The sequence below is a fragment of the Hemiscyllium ocellatum genome, chromosome 22 (assembly GCF_020745735.1).
Source record: "Hemiscyllium ocellatum isolate sHemOce1 chromosome 22, sHemOce1.pat.X.cur, whole genome shotgun sequence".
Taxonomy (NCBI): Eukaryota; Metazoa; Chordata; class Chondrichthyes; order Orectolobiformes; family Hemiscylliidae; genus Hemiscyllium; species Hemiscyllium ocellatum.
Window position 1 is genome coordinate 46,876,307 of NC_083422.1, and position 24,964 is coordinate 46,901,270.

At 42.2% G+C, this 24,964-nt stretch overlaps 2 protein-coding genes across 5 annotated transcripts in view; one reads left to right on the top strand and one right to left on the bottom strand.

Annotated features, from left to right (window-relative positions):
* Positions 1-7: 7 nt before the first annotated feature.
* stn1 (STN1 subunit of CST complex) lies at positions 8-20,093 on the top strand. Of its 2 annotated transcripts, XM_060842166.1 has the most exons (10): positions 9-165; positions 6,808-6,996; positions 13,184-13,279; positions 14,250-14,321; positions 15,278-15,433; positions 15,840-15,957; positions 16,270-16,402; positions 17,007-17,120; positions 17,430-17,502; positions 18,306-20,093. In XM_060842166.1, exons 2-10 carry the CDS (start codon positions 6,846-6,848, stop codon positions 18,461-18,463), a joined length of 1,071 nt encoding a protein of 356 aa, XP_060698149.1. In that variant the 5' UTR covers positions 9-165; positions 6,808-6,845; the 3' UTR covers positions 18,464-20,093. The 2 variants fall into 2 exon arrangements, with proteins under 2 accessions (XP_060698150.1, XP_060698149.1); XM_060842167.1 differs by lacking the exon at positions 15,278-15,433 and having other exon boundaries at positions 8-165.
* An 889-nt stretch (positions 20,094-20,982) lies between these two features.
* LOC132826328 (collagen alpha-1(XVII) chain-like) overlaps positions 20,983-24,964 on the bottom strand; it is an 85,508-nt gene continuing 81,526 nt past the window's right edge. For all 3 annotated transcript variants that reach the window (XM_060842170.1, XM_060842171.1, XM_060842169.1), the window contains exons 58-59: positions 24,203-24,292; positions 20,983-23,999 (exon numbers count right to left, since the gene is read on the bottom strand). In XM_060842170.1, the coding sequence (XP_060698153.1) occupies positions 23,950-23,999; positions 24,203-24,292 (140 nt within the window). In that variant the 3' untranslated portion in view covers positions 20,983-23,949. The remainder of the gene's footprint in view (positions 24,000-24,202; positions 24,293-24,964) is intronic.

A 24,964-nucleotide genomic window follows, 5' to 3' on the forward strand; every position in this document is an offset into this window, starting at 1 on the left:
GGTCGGGTTGCGTCATTTACCAGCGTCGCCAATCACGCGGCGATCGCATGGATCGATCGATGAGTTCAGGGAAATCCTGTTGGCTTCTCAATGGCATTCTGACAGTTTGTGAATTCATTGCCGTCTGTAGAGGGAAGCTGATTCTACTGCTGACCATTCCTTCAGGTACAGTATAACTCCTCAGACCTCCCCGTTTGTTTTTGGATAACATTCCCTATCCCTTTACCTTTCTGCAATACTCTCCCTGTTGGGGCCTGGAGGTTCTCAATGTTTGTCGACTCAGGCGCAGGCCCTGGCCCTGGGGATTAGAGCCAGGGCGGCTTCTGTTTCCAGATCCTGGCAACAATTAGATAATACTTACAGCAAACAAGAAGACGATTCAGCCCATTGGGACCATACTGGCTGTTTGTAATAGCAAGTACCCCAGAGCCACTTTCTTGTCTGGTCCACCTTGCACTGCAAATCATTCACCTTCAGTTAAGGATTCAATTCCCTTTTGAACTTTTCAATCGAACCTGCGTCGATCACGCTGTCAGGCAGCGCGTCCCATAGCCTAACCGCTTGTAAGATTAAAAAAAAAGTCCTCGTCATCATTGATTCTGTTGCAAATTACTTTAAATTGGTGCACTCTGACACTCTTATCTTTTCACCAATGGCCACAGTTCTCCCTATCAGCTCCGTCCAGATATTTCCTCTTCATTTTAAACAACTCTGTCAAACCTCTCTCAACCTCCTTAAATAGTCCCAAGTTTTTCAATCTGTTTGCTCTGCTACGTGAAAGGTGCAGTTGATATGCTTTAGAATTAAAAAAAAAGCCCTGGCGAAACTCATCAAGACTTCAGAAGAGTCATGTTGGACATGAAATGTTAACTTAATTTCTCTTTCTGTAGATACTACTGAGTTTCTCCAGCATCTTTTAATGTCAGATTTTCAGCATCTTTTGTACTCTGCTTTTATTTGACATATTTAAAGTTATTTTTTGAATCATACAGTACTTTGAGTATTGGTTGCATGTGCTGCAATTCATCTGCTCGCAATGAGTTTCCTTCACGTCCAACTCATCCATCAGATAGACAATCTACATATAATGTAAAGAATATACTGCAACAAATTTTAGTCAATAACAATGTTGATTAGATGGACCTTAAGGATTAATTAAGAGGAATAAGTGCCAAAGTAGGTATTTCATTTTCATTTTAATCCAATCCTGACATGATTTTTTTATTTAGACAGAGTATAGTGTCTCAATCAGCTGGTTGTATTTTGCTGAAATTCATTGCTCAATGTTTTATTTTCTATCTTCACCCATATCCCTCATTACAGGAATTGTTCTTTTGAATCTTTTTTTGTACTGTCTCCAAAGTCCTTCAGATGTTTCTGTAAATGTCCACATCCCTCATTCTTGGAATCATTCTTGTGAATCGTTTTTGTACTTCAGATCTTTCTGTAAATGTGGTTTCAGAGTTGGACACAATTTTCTAGTTGAGGCCAATTTAATTGGTTATAAAAGTTGATCATTGCTGTTAATAAAGAAGTAAAATACTGTTGAAACTGAAACAAAATGTTGGAAATACTCAATATCTGGGAAAACAAAAAACAGGAGTAGGCAATTTGGCCTCTAAAGTCAGCTTCATCAGTATACAAGATCATGATTGATGTGACTGTGGCTTTAACTCCAATATCCTGCCTTGCCTGCCTAACCTTTATGTGGAGTTGCCGGTGTTGGAATGGTGTGGACAAAGTTAAAAATCTCACAACACCAGACTATTGTCTAACAGGTTTATTTGGAAGTACAAGCTTTTGGAGTGTTGCTCCTTTGTCAGATAGCTCATGGAGTAGGATCATAGGACACAGAATTTATTCCACTAGCTACCTGATGAAGTTTTAATTTTGCTTAACCTTTGGCTCCTTGTCAATCATAACTCTGTCATGGTGCAATCTTGGGGGAAAAATCCAAAAAGAATGAACATTTCAAATTGACAACTATTCAGTGTTCTGTTTCTCTCACCCCAGATACTCCCTGACCTGTTGATTATTTTGATTTTACTCATTCATGGCATGCAAACATAACTGGCTGGACCAGCATTTATTTAGGTTTTATTTCACCATAAATTCCTTGTGTTTGTACTCTAAGCCTTCATATATGAAGTTCACTATCCAGAATGCCTCATTAACCATATTCAATCTGACCTGCCATCTTCAATGATTTGAGCACAAATATTTCTGTACGACCCTCCATCCTAAATTTCCCTATAACATTGTACTCTTTTTGATTTAAACTGCCTCCCCATGTTCTTCCTGCAAAAATATACAGAATCATTTCTCACTCTTCTTTATGAAATTTCATCTGCTTTGTGCTGCGCATTCCGCCAACCTGTCAAGTCCTGTCTAAAGTCCATCACTGTTCTCATCATATTCCACAATGTTTCCAAATTTTATGCCACTTGCATGTTATGCCTGTTAAATGCTCTTGGAAGTCCATGTACATCACATCAATTACATTACCCTAATCTCTCAGTTAAGTCATCAAAAAAAATCCCTCAATTAGTTAAACAGGATTTGCTGTCAACTGAAATTGCTGCAGAATCTCAGCAGGTCTGCTGGCATTGTGGAGAGAAAGCAGAGTTAACATTTTGGATCCAGTGCCCCTTCTTCAAAATAAGAAGTGTCGCTGCATCCAAAGTATTAACTCTCCTTTCTGTCCACAGATGCTACCAGACATGCCAAATTTCTGTAGCAATTTCTGCTTTTGTTTCAGATTTCCAACATCTGCAGTTCTTTGTTTCATTTTTGCCTTCAACTAATCTAGACTGACTTTCCATAATTTAATCTATATTTATGTACAAGTAACTATCAATTTTATCCTAGATAATCATTTCTAAAAGCTTTCCCTTCTCTATAATTAAAACTGACCGACATTTTGTTGGTGAGTTTTTCTGTATACCTTGTTTTGAACAAGTGTGTAACATTTGGTACCTCTACATTCACTCAGTAAATAGAAGCGGGGTGTAATATTCAAGGTGCGTTGTTGAATACCAAAGCCAAACACAGTTAAATCAGGACCTCATCAGGCTTTTGTTCAACTGCATTTACAACATACCTACTCTGCACTGTTGGGATTGTTTAGCTTTACATTTATTGATATTACTGAGCCTTATTCAACATCATTCCTATCTAGTTCATCTTTCATTTGCACACTGCTGTAGATAGATCTACAGGATTATCTAAACAAGACGGGCAGGAGGTAATTTATTTTGATGATTGATTGTTAGGGTAAATGATCTGATCATTAACAAGCAGTAACTTATGGGTGCCGATTATCTGACAATACATGCCATAATGCCATTTAACTGAATGCTAAGTTGCCTAATGCCATTTTTATGGGACCTTGAGATCTCGTTCAGATAATCCAAATTCAGATAATGACGTTTGGATAATCGAGGTTGCCCTGTATCTCTGAGCTTTCCTTCTCAGTTGAACCATTTATCTTTTAACAATGCTCTTAAAAAGTGTATTTTAGGGAAGGAAATTTGCTGACCTCACCTACTCTAGGTCTGCGTAGAACTCCACTCACACATTGCCCTCCTGCCCAGCAAACCAGTTGGTGTGCTTCAAACTGAAAGCACATGAAGATGAAAACCAAACGCTACCTGATTCAGCTTCTACCCTCCTAACAGATGATCTGACTGCCCTCTGTTCTGTAGCACTAAAAAATTTTTTATTATTTAATCTGACTTCAGCTTCTTCATCCCTCTGACCACTCTTTTATGACAGTTCACAAACAATTACTGATAATTCCAAATAAAGTAAGAGTGGTTTTATTGCATTCAGACTGTGAATGGATAGCAATGGGTGCTATGTGGATAAAATGGTTGAACTCTGGCCTCATGTGAAATTCACAAGGTTCCACGCTATGTGATTCTCTGGTGAAAACTAGCCAAGAGAATTCACACAATTCCTTTGTGAATGTGAAGTGCAATATTCCCGGGCTAATCCTGCCTTCCTTCCACATACTAGCAATAAGATATTAAGAGTGGCTGTAGGAATGGTAGTATCAATTAAGGGTTAAAAGGGGGAATTGTCTTGAGGAGAAAGATGCATGACTGAAGTTTTGAATGAATATTTTGCATCTGTCTTCACAGAAGAGACAGAAGTGAATCTTTCAGTAGAATAGGAGGGTTGAAGGATACTGGATAGGATAATCATAGGGTGGAGTTGGCAGAAACTCTGACCACAATCTTTCACTTCTCATTAGACTGAGGATTGTGCATGGTAGGTGGTAACATAGTCAAAATGTCACTGTGCTAGTAATCCTGAATCCAAACAAAACCCAGAAATAATGGAGAGTTGCTGGACATTCTCTGTCTTGCTCTAAACTCTCTGTCCTTGGTCTGCCACCATGGATGTTTAATGAAGGCTTGAGGAAGTAGGTACTTCATAACATCCTTTGAGAGCCTCCAATTGTTTCTTATCCCATTATGACCTCCTATTTCAGCATTTATCCTGTCTTGCCTCCATCCAATCAGAAGAAAGAGCCCTGGGATTTAGGAGATGGGGATGTGGGAGACAGAACCCAGGAATGGAGTGTCAGGGAGTTAGAGCCTGGGATATTGGTAGCGGCTGGGAGCACAGATTCCAGGAGAGGGGGTATTTCAGAGGAGAGAGGTATCAATGGAAGTTGGAGGACTACAGCGTCATTTTAGGGAGAGTTGCACTCAGACCAACCCATTTGATCTTATTCTGGATGAGTGGTGCTGGAAGAGCACAGCAGTTCAGGCAGCATCCAACGAGCAGCGAAATTGACGTTTCGGGCAAAAGCCCTTCATCAGGAATAAAGGCTGTGAGCTGGAAGCATGGAGAGATAAGCTAGAGCAGGGTGGGGTGGGGAGATAGTAGCATAGAGTACAATGGGTGAGTGGGGGAGGAGATGAAGGTGATAGGTCAGGGAGGAGAGGATGGAGTGGATGGGTGGAAAAGAAGATAAGCCAGTTGGACAAGTCCGGACAAGTCATGGGGAGAGTGCTGAACTGGAAGTTTGAAACTAGGATGAAGTGGGGAAGGGGAAATGAGGAATCTGTTGAAGTGTTCCGAGGCAGAAGATGAAGCGTTCTTCCTCCAGGCATCTGGTGGTGAGGGAGCGGCAGTGAAGGAGTCCCAGGACCTCCATGTCCTCGGCAGAGTGGGAGGGGGAGTTGAAATGTTGGGCCACGGGGCATTGTGGTTGATTGGTGTGGGTATCTCGGAGATGTTCCCTAAAGCGCTCTGCTAGGAGGCACCCAGTCTCCCAATGTAGAGGAGACGCATCGGGAGCAACGGATACAATAAATGATATTAGTGGATGTGCAGGTAAAACTTTGATGGATGTGAAAGGCTCCTTTAGGGCCTTGGATAGAGGTGAGGGAGGAGGTATGAGCACAGGTTTTACAGTTCCTGTGGTGGCAGGGGAAAGTGCCAGGATGGGAGGGTGGGTCGTAGAGGGGGGTGGACCTGACCAGGTAGTCATGGAGGGAACGGTCTTTGTGGAAGGTGGAAAGGGGTGGGGAGGGAACTATATCCCTGGTGGTGGGGTCTTTTTGGAGGTGGCGGAAATGTCGGCGGATAATTTGGTTTATGCGAAGGTTGGTAGGGCGGAAGGTGAGCACCAGGGGCATTCTGTCCTTGTTACGGTTGGAGGGGTGTGGTCTGAGGGCAGAGGTGCGGAATGTGGACAAGATGCGTTGGAGGGCATCTTTAACCACATGGGAAGGGAAATTGCGGTCTCTAAGGAAGGAGGCCATCTAATATATTTCCCTCCCCACCCCTTTCCGCCTTCCGCAAAGACCGTTCCCTCCGTGACTACCTGGTCAGGTCCACGCCCCCTTTCGACCCACCCTCCCATCCTGGCACTTTCCCTTGCCACCACAGGAACTGTAAAACCTGTGCTCATACCTCCTCCCTCACCTCTATCCAAGGCCCTAAAGGAGCCTTTCACATCCATCAAAGTTTTACCTGTACATCCACTAATATCATTTATTGTATCTGTTGCTCCCGATGCGGTCTCCTCTACATTGGGGAGACTGGGCGCCTCCTAGCAGAGCGCTTTAGGGAACATCTCCGAGATACCCGCACCAATCAACCACACCGCCCCAACATTTCAACTCCCCCTCCCACTCTGCCAAGGACATGGAGGTCCTGGGACTCCTTCACTGCCGCTCCCTCACCACCAGACGCCTGGAGAAAGAACGCCTCATCTTCCGCCTCGGAACACTTCAACCCCAGGGCATCAATGTGGACTTCAACAGCTTCCTCATTTCCCCTTCCCCCACCTCATCCTAGTTTAAAACTTCCAGCTCAGCACTGTCACCATGACTTGTCTGGACTTGTCCAACCTGCCTATCTTCTTTTCCACCTATCCACTCCACCCTCTCCTCCCTGACCTATCACCTTCATCTCCTCCCCCACTCACCCATTGTACTCTATGCTACTCTCTTCCCCACCCCACCCTCCTCTAGCTTATCTCTCCATGCTTCCAGCTCACAGCCTTTATTCCTGATGAAGGGCTTTTGCCCGAAACGTCGATTTCGCTGCTCGTTGGATGCTGCCTGAACTGCTGTGCTCTTCCAGCACCACTGATCCAGAATCTGGTTTCCAGCATCTGCAGTCATTGTTTTTACCCATTTAATCTTATGTTGATTGAGGATTGTGTTAGTTTGACAGCACTCCTCTAGACTTCAAAACAAGTTAACTAGGAACAGATTTCCAAATTCCCAGACTTGACTTGACTTGACAGTGAACTCCATTTTTTGATTTCTTCTGGTTGAACTGCAGGTGGATGCAATAGAGACTGAAGTGGTGAATTGCTGCTTATGCAGGGTGACAGTGCAGAAATACAGAAAAGTAAGAATGCAGAAGACCCACTGCCTAGCATGTTTTGGGGACTGGACCCAATACATGGAGTATTTGCAAAACTCTACATCAAGGACATCCTGGAACTTAAGAAATCATGTCCTATTCCAGGTGAGTCACTGGATTAAGAGTATATTTAAATAAGGAATGTGGCATTTGCAACTCACTAAGTTAGATACAGAGTAAAATTCTCTCTACTTTTTTTACCTAAAAGTAAACCTGTCTCTACACTGTCCTTATCAAACTCTCTCCCAGAACAGGGACACGTGAGGTTGAACGCAGAGTAAAGTTATGACTCTAACTCTTTCAGACGGAAAGTAAAGGTCCTTCTGCATTGTCCACAACAAACGCTCCCAGGACAGGACAGCGTACAGTTAGATACAGAATAAAGCTGCCTCTACTCTGCCTCCATTAAAAACTTCCAGGACAGGTACACCACAGGTTTTGATATTTTAAACAAAAAGTAAAGCCTTTTCTACACTGGCCCCATCAAATATTCCAGGTCAGGGCAGCATATGTTTAGTTATGGAATAAAGCTGTCTCTACTCTTAAACAGAAAATAAAGTTCTTTCTACACTATCCCCATAAAACACTCCCAGTCAGCAACAGCATTGGATTAGATACAAAGCAAAGCTTCCTCAATACTATTTCATCAAATTCTCCCACAACAAGTATGATATTGGTTAAGTAGAAGAGGAAAGCTCCGTCAACGCTGTTCCCACCAAACCATTTCAGGGCAGGTACAGACCAAAACTACCTCGACATTCCAAGGGCAGGTACAGTATGGGGTTAAATTCAGAGGAAATGATTTGAACTCTAAATTTCCAGTCTCTTGCCTAGATTAATGACTGAAGATGGCCCTCTGGTGTGTAGATCAGATATTGCAGCAGCATCACCCTAATCTAGAAACCTGTGTTGGGGAGATGCTGGTGTTGGACTGGGGTGTGCAAAGTTAAAAATCACACAACACCGGGTTATAGTCCAGCAGGTTTAATTGGAAGCATAGTGTTTGGAGCACTGCTCTTTCATCAGGTGGTTGTGGAGTAGAAGATTGTAAGGCACAGAATTTATAGCAATTTTAATTTGGGAAATCTATAGAATGCGTAAAATTAAATTTTATCTTTAATTGAGTTTGTGTCTTATTAATTTGATTCTGATTTTGATAATTTTGTTGTGATTCTGTTTAACTCAATCCTGTGATCATTCAGCACCAAAGGAGGCCATTGTGACTATCCCATTTATTGAATGAACTATCCTGAAATCACACTCCCCAACCCTTTCTCTGTTGTCCTGCAGATTTCTCCTCCTCCTTCAAGTATCTATTCCTTTTTAAATGCAGTTCCCTTTTAAATCCATTTCTACTGATGTTAAGGCACCACATGGGGTGGCACGGTGGCACAGCACTTAACACTGCTGCCTCATAGCGCCAGGGACCCAGGTTCAATTCCCGTCCCCGGTAACTGTGTGGAGTTTGCACATTCTCCCCGTGTCTGCGTGGGTTTCCTCCGGGTGCTCCGGTTTCCTCCCACAGTCCAAAAATGTGCAGGTAAAGTGAATTGGCCATGCAAAATTGCCTGTCGTGTTAGATGAAGGGGTAAATATAGGGGAATGGGTTGGAGAGTCGGTGTGGATTTGTTGGGGCGAAGGGCCTGTTTCCACACTATGTAATCTCATCTAAATCACATTAAATCATTCATAAAACAATCTTCCCTTGTGAAGTAAAGTGATGGTGTAGTGCTAATATCATTAAATTGGTAATCCAGAGCCCCAGACTGCTGCTTTAGGGACATGGATTTGATTTCCATCATATCAGTTGCATTAATTTCTCCAATACTCCTTTACTTACAAATACTACCTTCTTACACTCACTAGACCTTTTGCATCTGAATTACTTACAGACTTCTTGTATCTTCCTCTGCAAAGACACACAATAATCATTGAGCTTTTCTCTATTTTCTCTTAGAACTTTCAAGTCTCTACCAGTAATAGACCCACATTTATCTTAGCTTATCATTTCCCTTTACATATCTAGAAGCTTTTACAATCAATTTTTGTTTCTTGCTATCTATTTCCACTGCTGTCAACTTCTTCATAGTTTCATAATTTCCCTTGTTTAGATTTAACCCTAGTTTGATTACATATTTTCCAAACTGAACGGCAAATTCCAAAATACTGTGATCACTAATCCGTAAAGGTTCTTTTGCAGCAAGATTATTAATTATCCCTTTTCTTATTGCGCAATACTGGATGCAAAGTAGCCTTATACCTCACAAAAGTTGAAAGAACTGTGGATGCTGTAAATCAAGAACAAAAACCGAAGTTGCTGGAAAACCTCAGCATGTCTGTGAACAAAAATCACAGTTAATGTTTCGGGTCTGGTGACCCTTCCTCAGAACTGTACCACAGGTAGGCCATCAACATATTGCACCAGAAAATTATCTTAATCACATTCCAGGATTCTTTCCTTCCAGGTGCTCATGAGATTTACCCAGTTTATATATAGATTGAAGTCACCCACAATGACTGCGCTTTCTTGCGACATACACCTCTAATTTCCTGGTTTATACTGTGCTCAACATTATTACTACTTTTTGGTAGCCTATAAACTATACTTATCAATATTTACTGCCCCATGCTGCTTCCCAGCTCCATCCAAATAGATTCTAATCCTTTTCTGACCATCTCTTCTACTGATCTCATCCCTTTATTATCTGTATTGTCCAATCTCCTTCTTGTTTTGCTTATCCTTCCAATAAGTTAAATATTCAATTCCCAGTCTTGGTCACCTGACAGCTATGTTTCCATATTGGCAGTTAATTCAAATTCTTTTACTTTTCCCTTCAACACTTACTTCACTGGTATATTTCATCCACAATGTGCCTATTTATTTCAGCAGTGGTATAAAGTCAGGAGGGAGTTGCCCTGAGAGTCCTCAAAATTCATTTTGGATCCCATGAAGTCTCATGGCTTTAGGTTAAACATGGGAAGGAAACCTCATTTATTGTCCTCCCTCCAAAGAAGAATCAGTTCTCCAAGTTGAGGAAGCACTTGGAGGAAGCACTGAGGGTGACAGAAGTGAAAAATGTACTGTGAATAGGGGATTTCAGTGTTCACCACCAAGAGTGGCTCAACAGCAGCACTACTGTTCAAGCTGGTTGGGTCCTAAAGGACATAGCTGCTAGACTCCTTCTGCAGCAGGTGGTGAGGGAATCAACAAGAAGGAAAAGCATACTTCAAGTCATGCATTCCCAGCTACAGATGCATCTGTCCATGATAGTATCAGTGAGAGTGACTACTGTGCAATCCTTATGAAGGCAAAACCCCAACTTCATATTGAGAATATCTTCCATCATATGTTTGGCACTATATCACTGTGCAAAAAAGATTTTGAACAGATCCAGCAATTCAAGACATGAGGTACTATGAGCCATCAACTGCAGCAGAATTGTACTCCAGCATAATCTGCTACCTCATGGCTTGGCATATCCCCCACTCAACCATTACCATCAAGTCAGGGGGATCAACCCTAGTTCAATGGAGAATGCAGGAGGGCATGCCAAGAGCAATATCAGGCATCCTTGAAGATAAGGTGTCAACCTGACGAAGCCACTAACAAGGCTATTTTCATGCAGAACAACATAAGCAGCAAGTGATAGACAGAGCTAAACAATCCCATAAGCAACAGGACAGATCTAAGCTCTGCAGTCATGTCACGAGGAGAGAAAGACCGAGTGGTATTATTGCTGGATTGTTAATCCAAAGACCCAGGTAGTTCTGGGGATTGGGATTCAAATCCTGCCATGGCAGATGGTGGAATTTGAACTTAGTAAAAAGTCTGGAATTAAGAGTCAAATGAAGAATCTGACCATTGTCGATGGTTCGCACAAAAAATCCCCATCTCGTTCACTAATGTCCTTTGGAGAAGGAAACTGCAGTCCATACCTGGTGTGACCTACTTGTGACTTCAGACTCTCAACCATATGGCTGACTCTCAACTGCCCTTTGAGAAATTAGGGAGAGACAATAAATGCTGGCCTAGCCAGCAACGCCCTCATCCTGTGAATGAAAAGAAAAAAGCTTACAGTTGTAAATGGTGATGAGCAATTAAACAACTCGCTGAAGGAGGAGGCTGCAAAAATATCTCTATCCTCATGATTGAAGAGTCCAATACATCAGTGCAACAGATTAGGCTGAAGCATTTGCAGTAATCTTCGGCCAGAAGTGTTGAGTGGATTATCCATCTTTGCCTTCTCCACTGGTCCCCTGCATCACCGATATCAGTCTTTAGCCAATTCAATTCACTCCACGTGATATCAAGAAATGTTTGGAGGCATTGAATATTGAAAAGGCCATGGGCTCTGACAACATTCCAGCAACTGCACTGAAGATTTGTGCTCCAGAACACATCACTGTCCTAGCCAAGCTTTTCCAGCACTGTTCAACACTGGCATCTCCCCAAAGGCATGAAACAAATTCAACCTGGTCAATTACTGCCCCATCAGTCTACTCTGGATCATCAGTAAGGGGATGGAAGGTGTCATCAAGAGTGCTATCAAGCAGCTTGCTCAGCAATAATCTGCTCAGTGACACCCAGTTTGGGTTCCACCAGGGCCATTCATCTCCTGACTTATACCAACCTTGTACCAAACATGGACAAAAGAGCTGAATTCCAGAAGTGAGGTGAGTGTGATAGCCGTAGCAAAACTGGAATCAATGGGGATCAGGGAGCAAACTCTCAGCTGATTGAGTCACATAGGAAGATAGTTGTGGTTGTTGGAGGTCAGTCAGCTCAGCTCCAAGACATCTCTGCAGGAGTTCCTAATGGTAATGATCTAGACCCAGCCCTCTCCAGCTGCTTGATCATTGACCTTCACTCCATCATAAGGTCAGAAGTGGAAATGTTCGCTGATGGTTGCACAATGTAAAGCACCATTTGAAACTCCTCAGATACTGAAGCAGTCTGTGTTCAAATACAACATGATCTTGATAATATCCAGGCTTAGGCTGACAAATGGCAAGTAATGTTCACACCACTCAAATTCCAGGCAATAACAATCTCTAGTAAGAGGCAACTTAACCACTGCCATTTAATATTCAATGGTGTAACCATCACTGGAACCACCCATTATTAACATCCTTGGTGTTAACATTGACCTGAAATGCCACTGGGTTCTCTACATAAACACATTAGCTACAAGAGCAGATCAGAGGTTAGGAATATCACAGCACGTAAATCATCTCTTGACTCCCCAAAGCCTGTCCGCTATCTACAATTCACAAGTCAAGAGTGTGATTGGATACTCCCCACATGCCTCAATTAATTCAGTTCCAATAACACTCAAGAAGCTTGACACCATCCAGGATAAAGCAGCCCACTTGACATCCATTCCCTCCACGACCGATGTTCAGTAGCAGTAGTGTGTACTATCTACAAGATGTACCGTAGAAATTCACCGAAGATCCTTAGCACCTTCTATGAGCACTTCCGTCTAGAAGGGCAAGGGCAGCAGGTACATGTGAACAGCACCACCTGCAAGTTCCCCTCCAAGACACACTCAATCCTAACTTGCAAAATATATTGCTGTTCCTTCATTGTCAATGAGTCAGAACCCTGGAATTTCCTCACTAATGGCATTGTGGGTCAATACATTGTGTGTCAACTCCAGTGGTTCAAGAAAATAGCTCCCCAACACCACCTTAAGGGCAACTACAAATGGGCAATAAATGCTGGCCAACCTGTGATGCCCATGTTCCACAAACTAAAAATAAAAAAAGGCTATCTTCCAAAATTATTGTTGTTTTCCTCATGTTTATTACACTTCTATTTTTCAAATCATCTGCAAAATCTGAAATTTTGACCTGAATGTCCAAGCCCAGATAATTGTAGATGTTAAAAAGACCAGTGGTTCTAAACTGACCCCTGTTTAACACCAAGTGCACTTCTCTCCACTCTGAAAAACAACCAGTCACTGCTACTTTCAACGTTCTGTTCCTCAGCCAATTTTACATCCATGTAGCCATGGGCTTTAGTTTTACTAACAAGTCTTTCATGTGGTCCTTTGACAAATGCATTTTGAAAGCCCAAATTCTCAACCTCAACCATATTATTTTTATTGAGTTCCCCTGCCACCTCCATTACTGTATCTAGAGAACTCAACACAATTTGCCTCATATTGATTATCATTTATTAGTCTCTGTGTATCTTGGTTTAGCTACAATCCTTGCCAGTATGTAAAATTCTGTAAGTGTTTGCTGATTTAATGCAGTGATTAATTCTTAATTCCCTTCATTTGCATAGGAGTGTTCTTCTATAAAACCCATCCTATCACCAAGGTGGACATTTTGGGTATAATTGTCCAGAAGCGAGAGAGGGAGAAGTCTGTAAGTTTCGGAGGTTGGTATTTCTGAATAGAGTTTATGTATTTATTCCACCTTCCCCCACCACCCCCAACCCCGTCTGCTCATCAACATGAGGGCACAAACATTCTGCAGGACAGTAAGACACCACTGCGGTGGCACGTAGCTTAGTGGTTAGCACTGCTGCCTCACAGTGCTAGAGACCTGGGTTTGATTCCAGCCTTGGGCGTCTGTGTGAAGTTTGCGTGCTCTCCCCGTGTCTGCATGGGTTTCCTCTGGATGCTCCGGTTTCCTCCTACAATCCAAAGATGTGCGTGGTGGTGGTTGGGGGGGGAAGGTGAATTGGCCATGCTAAATTGCCCACAATGTTCAGGGATGTGGAGGTTAGATGTATTAGAATGTTGGGGAATGGGTTTGGGTGAGATACTCTTTGGAGAGTTGTTGTGGATTTGTTGGGCCAGTGGGCCTGTTTCCACACTGTAGGGACTCTTAAGAAGATACTGTAAATCTGAAATAAAATCATGGTGCTGGATGTGCTCAGTAGATCAGGCACCCGCCATAGCAGAAAACAGAATTAATTTTTCAGATTGATGATCTTTCGTCACAGCTGCCGACTCCCTGGACACAACCCCATTTGGAACCTGAAACCCAGTTCTCAATTCTTTCAGAGTTGGAAAACTGAGTAGACCACCCTCACTAATAAAACATACAAAATAGGAACCAAATTGGGCCATTTGGCACCCCCCTCCTCCCCCAAGCCTGCTGTGCCGTTCAATAGGATCATGGCTGATCCAACATTCCTAATATCCAATTTGCTAGAATTTACCTTAAACCTTGGTTGCCTGCCTGATCAAGAATCTACCTATCTCAGCCTTAAATATACATGGGCCACATGAGGTTCAAGGAATAACTATAAATTAAATGACTGGTTTCTGAATTGGCATTTTTGCTCAAAATGACTCTCTTATTGCCCGTCCTGCTTGCTCATTCGCGGATCTGTTTTGCAGTGGATGATGGAACCGGAGTGATCAGCTGTTTGTGTTGGAAGAAACAAAGAGCTTTGGAGAATATAAAACCAGGTACATTGTTTAATTTTCATTCTCACATTTAGTTCATCCCTAATTTCCCTTGAGGTGGTTCTAAGTGTCTTGAGCTGCTATAAAACATTGAGGGAGCAACATCCATTTGCTGTTAATGAGGGAATTCCAGAATTTTGACCCATGACAATGAATAAATAATTGCTACTGTCCCTCTGACAGTGCAATTGATAATGCTATTAACAACTGCATCCATGCTGATCATCAAGAGTACCCTGATTTGTCAGTAACTGGCCAAGTTAGATTTGTCCCTGCTTTTTGTGGACAGGACCTAACTGGGCAATGTTTCACTTTATCTGGTAGCTACCAGTGCCAGTTCCAAAGCTCAGGTCTTCAGTACTGTTCAGTACTGTGGAATTCATTGCCACAGAAGGCTGTGGAAGCCAAGTCGTTGAGTGTATTTAAGACAGAGATGGAGTAAGAGGATCAAGAATTACAAGGAGAAGGCAAGAGAATGTGATTGAGAAACATGTCAACCATGATTAAATGGTAGAGCAGACCTCATGGGCCAAATTACCTAATTCTGCTCCTATATCGTATAGTTTATTGCCAGAATGTTGTCAGGGCCATAGCCTTTACATATCCAGTGCCTTCAGCCATTTCTTGACATCATGTAGAATTAATTGAATTGGCTGAAAATTAGCATTATGATTCTAAGGCTCTCCAGTGGAGGCTGATATGGAACAAATTCTGACTTGAAGCTGGTTGCAAGTACTTCAGGCTTGTCTTTTGTACTGATGTGCTGGGCTGACCCATTACTGAGGATGCAATTGTTTTAGAAGTGTTGTCATCAAGTTAGTCCTTTAATTATCTGCCACCATGCATAATTGGATTTGACAGTTCGGAAAGCTTTGATCTGATCCATTGGTTTCATAGAATAAAACAGCTATGCCAATCTTTCCCATCAGATTCTCCTACATTCTGCCTTCCTCCCACAGCCTCCTTTTCATTTGGTCTGAATCTCCTGGAGCAGCTGAACAAGATCACTCAGCTAGAACAACAGAACTCCCAGTTGGAACTAGGTGATATCGTCCATGTGAGGGGCTGGCTAAAAGATTATAGAGAGCAAAGAGAAATCCATTCCACCAATGTATGTGAGTCTATGCACAAGAGAGGGAAAGAGGGGCTTACAGGTGTGAAAGACTAAAATTTGTGCCAATGGGGAACTGGTTTGGATGTTGTGAGGATGGAGGGATTGGGCATGTGAAGAGTATATGCGAGCTTTTGGGAATCTCAGTACAGTGGGAGCCTTTTGTGTCATCACTCACAAGTTTGTGTTTACATGATTGGGTGTCTCTGGAAAGCTCCCAGAGATGCTGGACCAAGGGTCAAATGGGTTTATGATGCTGGGCCCAGTGTCAAGTGGGTTTAAATTGTTGGCCCCAGATTCTGTTGTTGAGAAGCTGGGCATGGGTTTGAGTGGAGGCTAAGATGCTGAGCTTGAATTCTAGTGCCTGCAGCTGTGATCCCTGATTTCTTTAATTTGTTCTGTTTTTCCAGCTAAGATTGCTGATCCCGTATTCACTGCACAAATCGCTCGGATGCTGGAGCTCCCATATTTATACCGAAACTTTTATGATAAAACTTCTAAAATTTCAACAGATTCAACTGAACCAAAGTAAGAACCATCACAGCAGAGGGGAGAAAGAGTGAACTGAGTGAAAGAAAGCAAGAGGAGATGTGTGAAGGTGTTGGGTAGAACAGATGCGTAATGGGGAAAGTGCTTAGAGACAGAAGGGAAGTGGGAGAGCACATGTGAAAGAGAATGGGAAAAGTGATGGAAGCATGGGAAGCCGGTACAAAACCTAGAGGGAGTGAACAAAGGCTCAAATCATGTGAGCAAATCAATATTTTGCTATATTTGGTTCCTACCAATTTGTTCACTTCTCTCATTTTCCATCTGTTTTTGCTGATACTGTCTCCTGTTTAGTCAACAGGGAGGGAAGATCCTATCACTGCAGATGAAGATCAAGCAGTTTCTGAATCAAACCAGAGTGAAAAATTTCTACCAGCAAGAACTGGAGGCCATTGATTCACTGGTCTGCATTGCTCAACAAAACCAAGTGAGCACATATTTACAAGAGCACTCAGCCCAAAGTTCACAGTGGATGGACAGGAAGTGAGGGATTACCAAACATATTTTTGAGAAGATTTGTAGCTCAGGTTGATGATATGGATGTGAGTTAGCTCACTAGGCTGGAAGGTTTGTTTTCAGGCATTTCGTCACCATGACTAGGTAACATTATCAGTGAAGTGCTGGTGGTATGTCCCACCTCTGTATGTAAAGGTCTCTGTTTCTTAAGGTGGGTACAGCACACACATCCTAGGACAAGTGAAACAAAGACATGCACAAGAATTCCTAGAGGCCTGGAATTCTAACCAGAACTCCATCAGTAAACACATCGATTTAGATCCCATCTACCTTCCCTTGAAAGACAGAACCAGAAATGACAAGATCCATCTTAAGAAACCAAGACTTATAAATAGAGAAGCGGGACATACACCAGTACTTCACCGGAGGCTCTCACAGATGATGTCACCTAGTCACGGTGACGAAACATCTGAAAACAAATCTTCTAGCTCAGCAAGGTAACTCTCCTCCATATTTATGATATGTTATAAACATGTTCTCTTTCTCTTTTGGTAACACACTGGTTTGTTTTAAAGGAAACACCCTGTGTATCAAGGCAGATTCATGAAGTTTTTCAGGAAGCTGTCTGTGCCCTTCAGGAAGAGGGAGTTATCTTCCAGAAGGTGGCTGGACCTAGCAAGCTGTACCTGGTAAGCGTTAGACCAAATCACCAGCAGAGGCTGAATTCTGATTCTCTCTCTCTCTCTCTCTCGTTTTGAGGTCACATTCGTTTTAAGCAAAAGAGTTGTTGATCACTAATCCTTGACTTCTTAATTGACTATAATGAAACACTAATTGCTGGCCCTGGAATTTCTAGTATTACCGGTATCAGTACCTAGAATGCACCAGGATTAAAATGCATCACTGCATAGGCTGAGCAGCAGGAGCTGGGGTACAGTGGAGTGTGTTAATAACACTGATTGACGTAGTAATGGGTTTTGCTTGTGATTACCCTACAGGTGACCGATGAGGAGAAAGAATTACACAATGCAACACTCAGAATCATTCAAGATGACTCCACACGACCAAAACGTGAGTGATGTTCTCTCAGAATCTTGCTGCATTTGTTAAAGTTAAGGTTAGAGTGTTCTGTGTGTCAACCTCTGGATCAGCAACAGAGTGAGGTGACCAGTTACAATGTGGATGGGTAGTGGTAAATGATGATTTGCTCTTGTAAAACTCCTTTAAGGTACAAGCAGTATCCCAGTGAGTTTCAGAAATGGAATCAGTCGACATGTCCTCTGATTTTTGAGGTTATGTTGCCCATGCTCAACATCCCGCTATGTTATAAATCTGTATTCATTACTTGAACCAGCCATCTTCTGAGCCCAGCAGGATTTTTCTACAATCCCGCAGTGACATGTCACTTTCTGATGGCTTTGAGCATGTGATCATCTAGTGACTGGTCTAATTCTGTTGTCACTAATTCCTGTAACATTGGTTTCAGTGAGCTCTTTTTATTACAATGTTTTTTCTTCAGACACATTGGAAAGGACATCTTTAACTTCATTTGCAGAATTCCATTGAATGTAGTGGGAATGAGCTCAGGGAGCGTGATATTTGTTCACGACAGATTATGATGCACAGCAGCTCCTGTGAAAGGGAAAAGGTAAGATTGTTAACTGAAGGGGTGCAGGGAGCAGGCACAGAGCTTCTTGGTCAGAGATTTACAAATATCAGATTAGTAGAGAAGAGGGTGAAATGAGAGAGATTGGAGAACACAGAAAGTGGAATTCTGAGTATCATTCCAGTCTTGGTAGGATCTCATTACCTTCAATCTATCAGAATATACTCCTGCCAGCACCCAGTAATAAATTCTTTTCCTGTTGCTATAGATGTTGAGAAGGGCTGCCCTTTCCTTCACATCGTGAACTGTGTGCGGCACAGTTACAGTGCGGGAGTTAGTGAGGCCGCAGTGCAGAGAGTGCTGGACCGATTGGAGTGCAACAGTGAAATAGTCAGCACCATGGACCGACACTACACAGCTGCCTGACTGGCACACAGCCCAACGAGAAGTGAAACAGCAACAATGATACCAAGAACAATGTGTACTTTGCTGAACATGAGCTTGAACCATAACCTGTATCTGCAATTACCCAGTGTGTTACCACAACCCAGGATGTGAGAAAATCCATCCTATTATCTACAAGAGTAGCAGGGAATGTACCACAAATCATCGAGTAGTCTTAATCCCTATTTTCAGTAAATTTCAGACTAAAGATGTAAGTATTTTGACTAAGAATTTGTCCATGATTATAAATTTATGAAAAAAAACTTGCATTCATTTAGTACATTTCACTTCCATATAAGTTCTTCAAAGAGACTGAATTTCACTGAACCCCAGTTATTATTGTGTTAGGGTAACACATGTTTTATGTTTTCAAGCAGGATCCCACAACTGACAATGAGACTAACCATCAGAATATCTGTTTTTGGGTAGTACAGGTCAGAGTCACATGGCCAGCTTTCGGTATTGGCCTTGCCTCAGCTTCAGTAGATATTACTTGAGTATTGTGGGCACAGACATTAAGAGAGAGAACCATGAGCACAGTCAGTATTATTGTGGACATGGTCAGTGAGTAAGAAATTATGGCACATTCAATGTGTGAAAATTTCGGGCATATTCAGTGAGTGAGTCCTCAGGGCACATTGAACAAGAACCAGGGACATAGTCAGCAAGTAAGAACCGCAGCTATCCTCAGTGAGTGAGGACTGTGGGTATGATTGATGAGTGAGAACTATGGGGATCAGCACTGAGTGAGAACTGTAGGTAAGGTCAATTAATGAGAATTGTGTGTATGGTCAGTGAGTGAGAAATGCAGCACAGTGAGTCATTGAGAAAAATACACAGGTTTTTTTCTCTTTAATGTTGTACGTGATGTGGTTATCATCGGAAAGTTAAGCAAGTTTACTCAACCCTAACTGCCCTTGATTTCAGTGTCTTTCTATATTATTTCAGAGAGCAGTTCAGAGTCAACCACATTGTTGTGAGTCTGAAATCACGTAGGCAAAACCAGGTAAAGCCCAGAGAAAGGATATTAGTGAACCAGACTGGTTTTTATGACCATTGCTGGTAGTTTCATAGCATTACTGAGATGACTTTTATACTCCTGATTTATTTCACTTTTTATTAAGTCTGTACTATGCCGTTATTATTTTAAAACTTAGATTCGAAAGTGGAGTCAAATTGTTTTTAGTTTTCAGATCTCTGAAGGCAGCTTGTTTTTCCAACAAAGGTCATAGTTACATCAAGAAATGAATTAAAGACAAAATGCTATCCAGGCATTTTTTGAAGAATTAGGTTAAATCACTCAGTCATTACCTGTAAAATTAACTGCTGAATATTTAGAAAATTGAGTATCCAAGTTGTGAGATTTTAATTTGTAGAAACATTTAAGCCGTGTAAGTTGGTGGAAGTTTCTAGAGTGTCAAAATTGGATAAGAGTCTTAAGGTGCTTTTGCAGTCAAGAGGAGGAGGGTTGGAAAGAGTCATTTTGAGTAAGAAATGAAAGTGTTAAAATAGAAGTGATAATTCTGAGATTGAGTGACTGGAAAGGATAATTCCGGAGTAAAAGGGTTAAGTCTTTCTTTATCCTATTTATGTTATGGTTGTTCTAAATTACCTTATACAACTTTATTTACTTCTATGTAATAAACTTGTTTTTTTGTTAAAACAAAATGTTGCCAGTTCTGTGTGAGTTTATTTGGTGACTGGCCAACACAGCAACCAAACTGGAAAAAAAACCCATATAACCTATCAATCCAGGTTTCACTCTGAGATTTAATTGATCAGCATTACTCTCAGCTGTCATCATACATTTTAAACTCCATGAGCAGTATGATGGGAACTCCTATCTCCATAGCATTATCCTGGGCATCTAATCCAGGGACATTACCGTTACACTCACTTTCTCCCCTAAACTCAAATTTCTCAAGCATTATTGGTTGGTTTAGATTATTCACAAATGATGTTTAAACAATCCAGAACAACTGTGCCACACTGGTCATCAGAGGCTTACTGAGCTTCTGATGATCTCTGACCTTTTTGTTTTATGATCTGGATTAACTTCTCCAGTCTCCACAATGAGGCTCAAACACACTACTATCTGACTCAGGAGAGTGCTAGTCACTCCAGTGAGCCAATCAGAGAGGTATCATATTGGTTCAAGACCTGGATTAGCAATCTGTCCTCCCTTTCCCATGAATAATCTTTGGGATATGGAGAATTATTTAATATATCTGTACACTATTTGCACCTGTATGATGTGAAGAAGCAGGGAATGGTTGCGTTGGAGTAAAAGGGATAAATTTTGTGATCTGAGTATTTCTGAAGATACCAGAATCTCCTGTTTTCAGAGCCTTGTAAATGGCCACAGGTCAAGAGTAAGAACTGCTTGTATTTTCAGAATGTTTGTGAATTGGGAGATAAGATCTGGAGCGTGAGGCGTGGTCACAACCACAAACATTGGCTCTGCTGCTGATTTTGATTCAAACAATCAGACCTTGAACACATTTATGCTAAAAGTATTTATTGAAATGTTTGACAGACTCACTTGGAGAAGGAATAGCAGCAATTTAGGGAAGAGCAAATGCATAGTGGGACCGAGGAACCATTCCTGGAGTGGAAACCCTCCTGAAGGGGTTAAAGGCACTGTAATGGGTGCCAGGTGGTGTTGGCCATTCTCCCCATCACTACCCAGGCAGCCAGTGCTGGGCTGGTGACGAGGCCCTGTGTTGTTAGCCAGGTCTGGTTTCTCAGTCCCTATTTACCATCACCCAACCTAGAACCAGCGACTGATTTTAGAACCTTGCACTCATTAAACACAATCACGCAGCTGTAAGGCTGCTTGGGGGCATATTCTGACCAGTTATTGATAAATGGTTGAGGGTCCTCTTTAACCAGATTAATGAGTGAGCAACCTCATGACAAAGGGGGAAAGGGGATTGAGTTTGCCTCATTTGACTCAGCCACTAGGCTGTGTCATAATGACTCTGAACCAAGAGAAGCTTTCAGAGCAGAGTGTGACTCTCAGTAACATGAGAGGATTTCAAAAACGCTATCCCAATGGCTGGAGTTCAGGGGAGATATTCCCACCCCCATGAACAAAAGAAACAGCAGGTTGGATTACAAATCTGAAATAGGATCCTCTAAGGAAAGCAGTATTGCCACATTAAATCAAAACTAGGTGAGAGCAGACAGGGAATGTTATAGTAGTTACAGAATTTACTGAGATTACACTTTCATCACTCATTCGTGCCCTTGCCCCACCCTTCCTAAAACCTCCTCACTCTGCCCTGAAATTCAAAACATAGTGTGGCCAGCCTTTGCAACTTGGCCAAAGCAGTGTTGACCTGTGGGCAGCATTGATTGCAGTCCCTAGGTAAGGTGAAGCTGACAGTCAGTTCTAAGTCTGATCTCAGGCTGACAGAGCAACCGTGGCCACCATTGGCTTGGAGTTTGTTAGGAACATTGCTTTGGCAGGTGTTGAATAAATCTGGTGAGGAATCCACTTTGTTTTATTTCTTTTTAAAAAATTATTTTATTCCAAAAAGAAAAATTTTACAATTTTTAAATAAGACAGGCTGTAAAATAGTCAGCTGGTTAGTGGCACCTATGTAACCGATAGGAACCTGATGCACAAGAGAACCATCAAAGCAAGAACTAAACTGTACAAACAAATGTAAACACAACAGCTGAATCATTCCTCTCGTCCTAGGGCTACCCAGACATTGGGCAGTGGTCATTCTGTTCATTCAGAGCTCATGCTGGCTCTTAAACCATGGATTCTCTCCTCTCTACCTTCAACCTCAAGGTAACTATCATCGTCTAGAGAAGAAAGCAGGCTGTGCTGTCACTATCTCTCAAAACCATTCATCTGCTTCATAAACCCTTCTTCACTGCTGTATGAGGTTGGCAACATAGTAGATTCCACATCAGGGAGTCATGTTTAGTTGTTATTGGCTACTCCCTCATGAAGAGGATTTGGGATTGTAAAGGTGATGTTATTCCCAATGATTCTGGCTTTCTCCTCTGATGTTGCCCACAATTGCTGAGGGGTTTGGAAGGAGGAATGGCAGGGGGCTGTCAGCTATCTGCCTGTATTGGGTGGGGTTCCACCATCCTCCCACACTGGGAGGGGTGTGTCACCTGTATATTGAATATCCTGAACTGGAGACCACAGCCCTTCTGCTGGGTCTTTCAATAATTCTGTTCGATTGTTGATATTGGGCATCAGCTATATGAACACAACGGTGGGATGAGCACGAGTCTGCTCCCTTACCGTTGACTGAAAGGACCCAGATTCTGAAAGCTTGGCAGCACTGACCGACAAGCCTAAAGGGATGGTTATTTAGGTCTGAGATTAGAACATTTCTTCACATAAAAGGTTTATCAAGCTTTGGATTTCTCTACCCCAATGGCTGTGGATGCTCCATCATTGAAAATATAAAAATATGGGTTGTTTATAGGACAGAAGGAGGCCAAATGTCCTATCGCCTCTGTGCCAGCTATCAATCCAATCAATCCCATTCACACGCTCAATCCCTATGGCTCTGTGTTCATTTCCTTTCAATCCCCTTTCAACTTTGCTTTGAAATCATTAATATTTCTCACTTCCAATATCCTCATGGACAGCAAGTTCCAGGTTATTACCACAGTCCCCCTTCATCTTCTATACAAAATCTTAAATGTGTCCCCTGGTTCTTGTACCATCCACTGATGGGTACAACTTTATATTGTGCCTTATGCCAATTATAATCTCATACACCTTTATCAAATCTCCCCTCGTCTCCTGTCCAAGTAGAGTCACTTCAACCTAACCTCATAACTAAATCAGTCCCTTATCCCTGGAATCATTCTGTATCCTCTCAAGGACCCTCATATCCTTCCAGAAGTGTGGTATCCAGAACTGGATGCAAGTTGGCTCCTGAGCAGAACTTTTGAAAGATTCAGTATGACACATCCACAATGGATTTTTTTTTGTCTCTCAAGGAATCCATGGGCATGGCGAGCAGGTGGAAAAGTGGTGTTAAGGTGGAAGGTCAGCCAGATTGTGCTGAATAATAGAGAAGGGCCCAGGGAGAGGAAGGTATTCTCCTGCTCCTGTTTATATTTGAACAGGCTTTAATGATTAGAGGACAACGTTGTTTATGACCCATGTGACCACTGAAATGCAAGGTAATTCAGAGATTTGTGGCATCGAATGGCAATGCTGCAGGAACAAATAGAGAATGCGGAGGGGGAAGTTCATACAGCAGTATCCTCACAGATCTGTTTCCATGGTTACAATTACTGTGCAATTAGAATCCACGATTAACGTGCTGTATTATAGAGGCACAGAAAAGAAATTTGCATGAGTTTTTCTTCTGATGTTAAGCTGCTGAATAAAGAGGGTGAGATGCAGGCAAAGTTGCTGCCTGTAGCCAGAAGAATAGAAGCAGGAGTCAGCCCCTTGATCCTGCTCTACCCGAGTCGCTGCATCACTTTAGACCATGAGCTCGTCGTCTGGTCCGCCTGTGTGAAGACCGACCTACAAAAAGAAAATGATTATTATAAAACACAGTTCCTTCTCTGGACAGTATCATGTAAGTAGTCAAATTGGGGATCAGGAAAGGATGGGATTGGACCACAGACATATACACACATATATATACACTTTTAAAACCTACAGATCTCTATGAAAGCAGTTTAGACGATAATGCATGTTTTTCCCATACAGCCTCGGTGCATTACCTGTAGATTTCCGTCTCCTTTCCTTCTGATCAGACTGCATCTTGAGGTTGGCATGTGATAGCCATGTGGCATAAGATTCCCCAAGTTTCTCTGCAACAAAATCAACAGAAATTAGCAAATCTCTTCCTGCAGCAGGGGTCTTGTTGGGTCTTTCCCGTTCTCCCTCCAAACAGATGACAAATGAACATGGTGCAGCCAAGAAAAACTAAACTTACTTGTTGACATTCTGCTGGTGGCAATTATATTCCCCCCATGGGGCCATTGCGCTATTTAGTAACAATGTAAATGGGAATTCATCAGTTAGTGAGGCTGATGAGCCATTGCCTTACCAAAAGGATTGGTGGAGGGATTTGCTTGATCTCTGGATAGGAGGAGTGCTTGGTGGTCAAAGGGTATATCAAATACTCACCTGTACAGACTCCATCAAAGCTTCTTACCTGTACAGGTGTACATTCTCATCCACCCGACTGACCAATATTCACCTCTCTCTTGAGCAATTCGGGTTTACCAACGTTGGGCATATATCTGGAGGTTTTATCAAATAATCCTGCCACCAAATGTCACTGTCCTAAATTACATAATTTTTTCCCACTACTCCATCATTTACTACATTATTTTTTCATTTTGAAAATGCTGCATGATCAAACAGTGAAGGAGAGGGCAGGGGTTAAATCAAAATAGAATTGGACAGGGAAAAATACACTCCATTCTTTGAGGCGCCCACCTCTCCCTGAATAACTCCAGGGTGTTGATGGACTCTGC

Coding starts and splice junctions, on each gene's coding strand:
- stn1 (XM_060842166.1), top strand. CDS start 6,846: ATGCAGGGTGACAGTGCAGAAATACAGAAAAGTAAGAATGCAGAAGAC. Junction 15,434..15,839: donor AATCCATTCCACCAATGTAT/GTGAGTCTATGC, acceptor CTGTTTTTCCAG/CTAAGATTGCTGATCCCGTA. Junction 17,121..17,429: donor GACCTAGCAAGCTGTACCTG/GTAAGCGTTAGA, acceptor ATTACCCTACAG/GTGACCGATGAGGAGAAAGA.